Raw genomic sequence first — 10,769 nt, forward strand, 5'->3', positions numbered from 1 at the left:
CCCTGGACTTTGAATTCTGTGTTTTCTCCTGGTGCATTGTTGAACCACTTCAAATATTGGAGCAGTTGTGAATGGCCACAGGCTAACCAACTCTTGCTCTAGAAAAACCCATGATCTCTCCCGCCCAGCCTGCCCACTCCAGTCAGCATGCACCCCAAGTGAGCCCGCGAGGCACTCCCAGGCATGCATGAACTGCCCAGCCAGTCCAATAGGCCCAGGATGGCTTCCTCTGCCTTTCTGGCCAATGCCCGAAGCTGGAGCTAGGGTGCTCTGGGCCCCCGCCTCAAGCTTCTCTCCAGCCCAAGCTCAAGCTCTAGTAGAAGTCTCCCCGCCCCCACAACCCCCGCGCCACCCTGCCTTGCTGGGGGGCAGCCTCAGATAAAGATCTGATACAAGGAGACCTTGAACAGAGGTCACTGTGGGGCTCAACCTTCACCAACCACAAGGGGGCGCTAACCACACCCGAGGAAATGACCAAGGATGGAAGGTGGGGCACAGAGTCCTGCTTAACCTTCTCTCCAGGAGTTCTCTAACTGCCACAGGCAATGTTCTCACTAGCACACATCTTACCTCTGCAGTGACACTGGCCTCACCTCAAGCCCTGAGGCCACCTCTGTCTTCATGTCTCCCCTCCCACTGACCTACAGATTCTCTTCAAAGGGTGCTTTTCCAGAACATGGACCTTGGGTGGCTAAGCCCACAGGGTCCTGGCCAGGCCTGGCCCACCCTGTTGCCAAGGGACAGGGGAGCTCACTTGGCCTTCTTGGTCTCACCTACTATCTCCCAGAGCAGCTTGGAGGAGTCCAGGCTCCTCTCATATCCCCAGATAACACCCTACCTGAAGGTCACAGCCCCGTGGTCATCCAGCCTGTCCCCAAGCCCCTTCCTACCCCTCAGCTCAGTTCCAACCCCAGCTGCGGGGACCTCAAGTGCTCTCTGCCAGCCTGACATCCCACTTGGGAGAAAGGGACTCGGGCCTCCAGAGACCAACCCTGGGAGGGCTCCTTCTGCTCCTTGCCCCCACCCCGCGTGCCTGCCTGCCCCTCAGCACCCCTCCCCAGCCGCCCACCCGCCCACCTGCAGGAACGCGAGGCGGCCCAGCTGATGCAGAGTGCCCCCGCCTCCCCTACATACCCTTTCTCATTCCTCCACCAGGTGGGCACGCGTACTCCCCGGTTGATAAGAGGAAGCAGGGTCCGTATCTCTCGCGGGTGCCCGAGCGAGTAAAGGGCAGGCCCTCATCAGGAGTGAGGGCCTGGTCTATGTGGGGGCAGTCTTCGTTCGCCAGCGCGGCCTTCGCCACCTCCCCATTCAGTTTGGAATCTTCAAACATATAAGCAGAAGCTATTGAGACACTGAAAACTGTTTAGTGGGGGAGGGGGACAGGCCAGAGGTGGGGCATTGGCAAAGGGCAGCCTGTCCTTTAGGACAGAAGAGCGAGGGGGCCACGGAGGGGGGCATAAGGCTACAGGTTCCTGGCTCATTCGGGCAGCCTGTGAGCTGCCCACAGTGCAGGGAAGGAGGGGCTCCTGGGTTTGCTCAAAGTTTGCAAAAAGATGAGTTGGTGATGGGTCCAGCAAGCGCGGTGCTGGGGGCCGAGCCCAGGGCCCAAGGCAGGGCCGATGAGACAGGGTGGTGTGGATGCGGTCATGGGTAGGGGGCCAGACACAGAGCTCAGGGAGAAGACAGACAGACACTCAGAAAAACTCCAGTCCAGAGAGGTGGCCTTTTCAGACCTCTCTCTCTTGCTGACCAGAACCTGGCTGCTGCCCACCCACATCTAGCAGTTCCTCAAGGCTGCCCTAGCCCCATCTAGACCCCATCTCTCAACTCTGCCCCTCACTGGGATCCCACCTCATCACACACTCCACACTGTCCTCCACACACACCCTCTCTCATCACTCATCCTGCCTCCCGCCCATTTGGATTCAACCTGGTCACTCTGTATGTCCCACCAGGCCTGGTCACACAGTCTCCTCTGTCCCCACACAGACTCACCCTGGTCACTCTGTATGTCCCCCACCCCAGACCAGGCCTGGTCACTGAGCTTCCTCTGTCCCCACACAGACTCACCCTGGCCACCCTGTATGTCCCACCCCTCACACAGACCAGGCCTGGTCACACAGTCTCCTCTGTCCCCACACAGACTCACCCTGGTCACTCTGTATGTCCCCCACCCCAGACCAGGCCTAGTCACTGAGATTCCTCTGTCCCCACACAGACTCACCCTGGCCACCCTGTATGTCCCACCCCTCACACAGACCAGGCCTGGTCACTGAGCCTCCTCTGTTTCCACACAGACTCACCCTGGTCACTCTGTATGTCCCACACCACACACACAGACCAGGCCTGGTCACACAGTCTCCTCTGTCCCCACACAGACCCAATTCAACCATCGAATCTGCTCCATCCCCCACGCAGACTTAAGCTAGTCACTCATCTGCTCTAATCCCCCACACTGATCCCGCCAGCGCCCGCCATCTCATTCTGCCCGCAGTGGGCCTGGTCAGCTTGCAAAGGCACAACAGGGATGTATGCATGAGGCAGTGACAGCGGGCCATGATTCGGGAGGGCCTCCCATTCCTCTGCCTCCTCGCAGCAGTGTCCCGGCAAAGCAGAGCAGATGGACGTGTAAAGACAACAGTGGCGGATGGACTCGGGTGGGTAAAGAGGAGTCTTGGCCTCTGGGACAGCCTGAGAAGGAAGCTGGGAAGAGGTCTGAGGAGACATTGCGGGGGGAGGGCAAAGCGTGGCCAGAGCAAGCAGCTCTCCCTCTCCCAAGTCCAGGAGCAGAGCTGTGGAGGCCTCTGGAGCTGGCGGAGGTGGCTCTGTCTGGCCTCAGCTCCCGCCCATCACTCTTGGGGACTGAGCCTGCCCCCTGCTCTCTGCCCTCAAGGCAGAATATTCCAGGCCAGGGGGGAGCAACTCAGTCCCCACGGTGGGCAACAGAACTCCCTCAAAGACTTCATCTGGGGGGAGAACCTCAACGGAAGGCACCACCAACATGGGTGTGAACACAAGAGGGGGCTCTTTGAAAGACTAAAGTGGGACCCTCCTCCACGACCCTGTTCACATCATGTAACTACACGCACGAGTGATCCTTCTCCACGTGCACACACTCAGCGTGCCCGTGGGCGGGATCACAGCCCGTGTACACATCATGTCACTACAAAGAGGCAGTCAGTCAAAAGAGAAATGGACCAATCAGGTTTATTCGTAAAGCAAATCCAAAAAAAAAAATCCCATCATAATTTTGGAACTTAAAAAAAAAAAGTCTGTCGTACAAGATGGCAAAGCATTTCACGTACAGTGCGTTTCTTGACGAATCCCAGGGGCTTCGCTCCCCGATTTATTCTGAACCAGAAAGGCCAGTTACCAAGGTAACTCTGACACCACGTGACTGGGGCCTCTCTGGGGTCTGGGAGCTGCCTAGCGCTTGGGGCGTGTCTGTGGGCACACACGTGTGCGCACAGACAGGCCCCGCCTGCCTCCCCGTTCTGGCTGGCCCCTGTCTTCCCTCCCAGGGGAAGGGCTGAGGGAGGAGGGCAGCGGGGAGAGAGAAGGGAAGAGGTATCAGGGAGGTGAGAGTGGATGGGGTGTGGGGTTGGGGCCCACAGTACTCTGCACAAATGGTCCTCAAGGGGAAAACAGCAAGTCCTAGCTGACAGCCTCTCCCTCTGGGAGGGGAGCCAGGGTTTGCTGTCTCTCTGGGGGCCATCGTCTGTCAGTGGAGGAATCTACAGCCGGTGGTTCTGGTCCAGGAGTGGGTCAAGGGGTGGTAAAGCTTGACTCCCCTCCTTTGGCCCTGAATGCTGAGCCCCCACTTACCAGCTCTGCCCCTTGGTGCCCTGGCCCTGGAGGAACTGAGCTCCCAGGGCCTTTAAAGGGCCCCGAGTTGGGCTGGTTCCCCCTACTGGGGCTGGGGGGAGGGACAGCCATCGGGCACCTTTCTGTCCCTGGAGAGACTCCCGGTCACGCCTGGGGGTCTGCTGCTTCTCTCAAGCACCACCATGCCCTTTGAGGGGAACCTGTGACTAGGTGGGTGTATTTACGTCTCACTCTGCGAAGGAGCCAGCCTCCCAAGACAGGTTGCTTATTTGCAGTTTAGGCTGCTCTCAGAAACGGGGAGCATTCTCCCTCCCCAAGTCCAGAGGGGTGGCTGGAAGAGAGAGAAACCAAGCAGGGGCCAACTCTCTAAAGCTGGGGAACCCGTGAAAATGGCCAGAAGTGCTGGTTCCCCCACACCTCCCCGCCCTCCTGCCCCCACGCTGTCCTTTGGAGGAGAGGGCCACCGGGAGCCTTGGTTCCCACCTGGCCCCCCCACCGAAGACTGCGCACCTGCCCCGGGCCCCTCGGCCCCCTACCACCCCGCCCGCCTGCAGTGATGGAATGACAGCATGGGCAGCGTCTCACGGAGATGGTTTCCAGGCTTTGAAATGGACTGAGAGAGATGAGCATCTGCAAGAGGGTCATTTTTTTTTAAACTTTGGAGCAAGGAGAACCCGGTGCCTGGGCCCTTGGCCAGCACGGCTGGCTTTTCCGCCCTGCTCTCCGGGCAGCGCCGACTACTTACTGTTCACACCAGCAGCGGGCGCTGGGGGTGGGGGGGGGGCGGTGGGGTGGCGCCCGCTGGGCTGGGGCAGGGTGGGAAGTGCTGGGCATTTCTTGGGGTTTAGCCCTGAGGGGGTCTCCCCAGCACGGGGTTCAGGGGAAAAGTCCCAGGCTAAGTGGGGACAGTCTGTGAGAGACACGAGCGGAGTATAATCACGAGAACTGGCACAAGTCATGCAACAAAACGAGGAGAGAGAGAGACATGATTAGTGGAGAGAGAAAGAGAGAAAATGTGAACAACACAGAAAAGAACACCCATGCCTGGCCCTCAGAGCGGGTTCATTTCCCTACTGCTCCCCCCTTGGCCCGCCTAGGGGCCTCAGGGACCCCACTCCGGGCCCCCACTGCCCAACCCGGCCCTCTAACCCGAGTAACAGCTCAGTCGGTCCGTGCGAAGGGCCCCTGCCCACATCCTGTCTTGTCACCTCTGCCCGTTCCTGTCACCCTCCCTGCCCCGTGGACTCCCGCCACTCCCACCACTCACCGTGGCCCTGCAGGGGAAGGCGGAAGGCCAGGGCCAGGGGCGCTGCACACGCAGCTGCTCAGGGGGGAGCCCCCCTCCAGAGATGACCCAGAGGCTACAGTGTGTGGCTCCTGGGGAGCCCAGGGAGCACTTTCTCTGGGACTTCACAGCTGCCGGCTGCCCTCCCTGCCAGTGGGCAAAAAGTGGGTCTGGCCACCAACCCTCCCCCATGCCATCACCCTGCTCACCTATGGTAGGACCCTGCAGCCCCAGACGCGGCACCACAAAGGACCAACCCATATCAGAGGAGCAGAGATGAACAAGACACACAGGTGAATGGACATGGCAGGACAGAAGGAGCACTCCGAACTGTCCAGAGCAGGTGCTCTAGGACCCCACCTCTAGATGGGAAGGGGGAGACCCTTTCTGGGAGACAAGCAGCTTCTCCTAGACCATCAGCCCCAGGCGATCCCTATGTGGGATGCCCTCCTGGCATCCCCGCCCCCACGATCCCCACAGGACAAATCCCCCAAACATGGAGGCCATGCCTACGATGGTACAGAGGAGACCAGATCACCCCTCACAGACACACAGACCTGAGTCTTCAGGACAGACCAAGAGGTGGAGGTGAGGGAAGGTGTTGTTGACATGACTGGGAGGCCTTGAGTCCTTGGGGTCTGGCCCTGGGGAGTTGGGGGGGAGGTGGTCAGGGGTAGGGGATGCCCCAGAGCCCAGCAGGCTGCATTTAGCTTTAAACCAGATTCTAAAAGCATAATTGGAAAACCAGATTTTGTTAAGGCCACCTGACTGTCCTTGGGGATGGAGCGAGGCTGGAAAGGCCTTGGGGGCTGTGTCTTACCTCTCTCAATTCTCCTAGAGTCAGATCTCCACCCATATTTGCCTTCCTCACCTCTGCCCCTCCCCCCACAACTCACAGATGTCCCCACACCCAGCTGGGTATGTGGCTACAAGCAGAGAAGGAAGCAAATGGGAAGGGACCCCATGATGCTGAGATGGAGGTCCCTTAAGGACCATACACCTTGGTGACAGATCATCTGGGTCTCACACACCAGCTTTTGGAAGGAGTGTTCTGGTAAGGGAGGAGGTTCAGAGGGGTCTGGGAGCCAAGGTGGACAGGTCTGGACAACAGGACAGCACCTCCAGTGCAAGTGAGCATTTGGAAAGGGAGGGCGGGCAGAGTGTGGGGCTGGGGAGAGAAAGGCAGGATAGCCTTGGCATCTGGGCTCCTGAGGGCAAGCTTGGGAGGCCCCCAAATCCCTCCTCAGCCAAGGACTGACCGAGTCAGGGCTCTCTGGGTCCCTGAGACCTGGGGCCAGGGACCAGGAGGTTCCTGGGAGCAGGGCTGCCATGGCTGGGGGCCCCAGGGGATCCACCAGGAGTGAAAGGGTTTCACGAGTCTGCTGCAGCACGGGAAGAGGGCTGTGTCTCTGGGACTAGCTGGTGTGCATGTCAGAACACATCTGCACTTGGTGTATGCACGTGTGTGTGTGTGTGTGTGTGCACCCTCAGCACATGGAGAATACTGGCATTTTCTAGGAGTGCAGAGGAATCTGTGCCTGACTAGAGTGAACTGGGGATCCTTGGTAGGCTGGCCTGGGCACCCAAACTTGGGGCACTGATCCTGAGGGCCAAGTAGCGCCATAGGGATGTCACCCAACTTTGAGCTCTCCCTGCTGGGGCCTGGACTGAAGGTGGGGGCCAGGCCAGCCCAGACCCTCCCCAGAGCCCCAGGAACTTTCCTTGCCATGATGGCGGCTCCTGAAGTCAGATGTCCACCTAATCCAAAGCAGAGAAGTGGGGTGGGAACTTTCCTCTCGAATGTGCCTTCCCTGCCGAGCAGGAGCCATGCCTTGGCCAGGGGGATGCAACCCTACCTCGGGCCCCCGTTCCAGCATCGGAGACCCTCGCTGACCCCCTGGCCTGGCCCGGGACACTAACCATGTTCTTCTTGAGTGCCTCGAGGAATCCAGGAAGCAGGGAGGGGTATGGGACCAGAAGAAGGGGCGAGAGAGCCCCCACGGGCAGAGAAGTGGGCCTTGGGGGTACTGCGCTAGGCAGCACAGGTGTGGAATGAAGTCAGATCGGGAGTGGGATGGGGTGGCAGGTGCGTCAGCAGGGGGCAGGGATGAGGAATCCCTCATCCACTGGGGGAGGCCACCCACACCGGGGGAAACGTGCTCATCCAGGGTTGAGCTCGCCTGCCACACCTGGGTACGGGGACATCCTCCGTAGACTAAATGTTACCTGTCACTCACTCAGCCTCCCTCACCCCGGCACCTCTTAGCTCAGTGTTGCCATTCTTCTCTGGGTCATTCATTTCCTTGAAATCCCTGTGTCCACAGAATAAGTCGATGGTATTCCATGGGTAGAGGTAGACTATGGGCTTTATATCTTCAGACCAGAGCCCCATGATCAACTTTATGTGCTATGTGCAGGTTCTCATAAAACTGAGATAGTCCCATAACAAACCACTAGCCATGGAATATGAGAATATATCCCACGATGACTAGTATTGTTTCATGGCCCCCCTCCCTCCCCCCCCCCGGCCCCCCACTGAATTCACGGGAATGTGGCTGGACACTGGTGTCTGGTTGTCACGTATTGCTGCTGCGGTCCCTACTGCCGGACATGGGGAGGACCCTCAGTGGGAGGTGGCTGCTGGTCCGTAGTGCTTTCGCCTAAAGCTGCCCGGGATGGTGGCCCCCGCTCGTCCTTTGCTCACCAGCCGCTTCCATCAGAAGGCCACCGGAAACTCCCGCTCGACCATCAACCCAAACAGACAACGTGAAAGCTAGAGTCGCTCCAACAGGTTCCTAAAGATAAATGCTAAACTCTAGAGTGGTGGTAGAAGGTGAGTTGGTTCGGCATGCTGTGGGATAAGTAAGCTTGTTACGGAGGGCTACAGGCGTCCCCGAGGACGCACCTGGAGCTAGGCAGCCGGAATCAGAGCAGGAGTTCTACTCAGTTGTGGAGACAGGCTCTGTGGCGGGGTGAGAATCCTTGCTACTGTCTTTGCAGGGACCCCCCTGCCCGATCCCCTGCACCAGCTGTACTGTCTGCACAGCCTGAAGGGGGCCAAGGGAAGACCAAACCAGAAGCTATCTGGCGTTTCCGAATCATACCCACCCCTGCCCTGCCCCAGCCCTGGGACAGTGGCCTGAGTCAGAGACTCACGCTTGCCTCCTGCCCACCGAGCAGCAGCCCCCTGGGCTCCTGCCAAGAGAGTCCTCAGCAACCTCGCGGGCCATGTCGTCTCTTCCGAACCTCACGAGACCAGCGCGCCAACCTCCTTACCCAGGGCCACCAGTGAGGTTCCTCCAGCAGGCTCTCGCCTTGTGAATTTGGCTGCCCAGCATCTCCCTGGGCCCCCAGGCTCCACACCTCGAGACTGAGTGCGGGGTCCCGGGTCGCCCACGGAACTAAGGAAGCAGTCTGACTGAATCTGGAATCATCGCTACGGGGGGCGGAGGTGAAAGGTCAGATCGACATGCCTCTAAGAGGTTTCCTACCTGCTCTGTTAATTTCTAAAATTTCTTCCTGGGCCAGCGGGCATGTGTCACTCTGAGTACTGTGGTGTGGAGAGTTTACGACAGATTTACAATAATTGGGAGATCCCAGCTGCGGTGGCCGTGGAATATGCTTCTTTTTTTTCTTTGGTAGTTTCTGCTTAGCCATGGCTAAGGAGTAATACATCCCAAAATTGTTCACGATGACGGGCACAGGCATGGCAATGGTGAGCACACCCGCCAGCGCACACAGCGCTCCCACCAGCATGCCGGACCACGTCTGCGGGTACATGTCTCCGTAGCCCAGCGTCGTCATGGTGACCACGGCCCACCAGAAGCCGATGGGGATGTTCTTAAAGTGGGTGTGCTCGCTGGCGCTGGGGTCATTGGGCTGTGCCCCTATCCTCTCGGCGTAGTAGATCATGGTGGCGAAGATCAGGACGCCCAGGGCCAGGAAGATGATAAGCAGCAAGAACTCGTTGGTGCTGGCGCGGAGAGTGTGGCCCAGAACCCGCAGGCCCACAAAATGGCGGGTCAGCTTGAAGATGCGCAGGATACGCACGAAGCGGACGACGCGCAGGAAGCCCAGGACGTCCTTGGCGGCCTTCGAAGATAGGCCGCTCAGGCCCACCTCCAGGTAGAAGGGGAGGATGGCCACAAAGTCAATGATGTTGAGCGAGTTCTTGATGAACTCTACCTTGTTGGGGCAGAAGACCACACGCATGAGGAACTCGAAGGTGAACCAGACCACACAGACGCCCTCAATGTAGGTGAGGAAGGCCTCCGTCTCCGCCTCCCGGTAGTAGCGCACTTGCGTGCCGTTCCGAACATTCTCGATCTCTGTCTTGTTCACGATGGGGTTGAAGCGCTCGTGGGTCTCCAGGCAGAAGGTGGTGATGGAGACCAGGATGAAGAAGAGGGAGGCGAAGGCCACATACTGTGGAGGAGAAACACAGGGTCAGAGGGAGAGGCCCTCCCACCCAGAGCAAAGCAACCTGGGGTACCTTGGTGTTGGCTCCGGTCAGAGGCCAGGCCAGGGGAAGACGCCTGCTCGTTGCCCCCTCCAAGATGGGCCAAATGGACGGGCCACCTTTCCCTCCTCGGAGCACCGAGCTAGGATGCTCAGGGAGGTAAGAAGTTGGGGCAGAATTGCTTTGTTTTCACAAATGCCTTTCCTTTCCTCCTGGACGCACAGCTCAACTCCATGTGCCAGGCTTCCTTGGGGTGAGGTGGGGTCCCATGACTGAGTTCACGGTTGGGGGACAGCGCATGAAAGGGATGTGTGTGAACGACAGGCCAGGTGCTTAGCACCTTTCCTCTAGGAGGTGCTGACGCTCTAGGAGCCAGAGGGGCCACCACAAGGACCCTGAAAATCAAATATCCACTAAGTACCTGAGTGGGAAATCAACTACTGAGGTATTAAGCTGCTGTGATTTGGGGGTGACTTAGTAAAGCACTTAGCCTACCCTGGTTGATAAAAGTGACTTTGCCTGCTGAGGCTCAAGGTGGCAAAGGAATGAGACAAGGGCTGTGATGGTGGAATTGGGCCCCTCAGTGGCCACATGGCCCAGGCCTCCTCTTCCTACCACAGTCCATTCACGCTCTTTTTCAGGAATGTGTATGTCACCGATGTGGTCTCTTTTGGGTTCTCTCAAGTCCAAAAACTGCAAAGATAGATATCTGCCCCAGGGCCTTAGACAGATTTTACGCAAAACCCCACCCCCAACCTTTTAGGAATTCCCACCACCAGCTTGGAGGTGAGCATCCCATTCTTGGAGGTACTGAAATACAGGCTAAATGCTCATTTGTCAGGGATACTGTGTTGTAGGTCCAGTAGCAGAAGGACAACTGGACTGGGGGTCCCCAAAGGCACCAAAACCATAGGGTCTGCTTCTTTCCTGCTGGGTATGGCCCTCCCACCCTTCCTGGGTGGAAGCAAGGAAGGAGTCGCTGGAGGGCTGGGGCTTTCTGAACATATGTGGCTGCCCCCTCTTCTCAGACCCCACCATTGAGAAGGAAATGGTTGGGATGGCCCAGGCCGTCCAGAACCATCTGAGACCCTGGAGAAAGGTTCAGGAGCTCCTTTGGTTTGGTTTGGTGGCCCCATCTAATGACCCCGGGCTTCACTAGCCCCCAGTAGGCCTGGGTATCTGAGGAAAGAACCAAGG

The 10,769-nt window shown here is 58.5% G+C and overlaps 1 protein-coding gene across 1 annotated transcript in view; it reads right to left on the reverse strand.

Annotated features, from left to right (window-relative positions):
- Positions 1-10,769, reverse strand: part of KCNC1 (potassium voltage-gated channel subfamily C member 1) — a 44,072-nt gene that overhangs the window by 2,364 nt on the left and 30,939 nt on the right. The window contains exons 2-3 of the mRNA XM_004752079.3: positions 8,605-9,538; positions 1,135-1,323 (exon numbers count right to left, since the gene is read on the reverse strand). Coding sequence (XP_004752136.1) covers positions 1,135-1,323; positions 8,605-9,538 — 1,123 coding nt within the window. The remainder of the gene's footprint in view (positions 1-1,134; positions 1,324-8,604; positions 9,539-10,769) is intronic.

Source organism: Mustela putorius, unplaced genomic scaffold, assembly GCF_011764305.1.
Source record: "Mustela putorius furo isolate JIRA1106 unplaced genomic scaffold, ASM1176430v1.1 tig00003859_pilon_pilon_pilon, whole genome shotgun sequence".
NCBI lineage: Eukaryota > Metazoa > Chordata > Mammalia > Carnivora > Mustelidae > Mustela > Mustela putorius.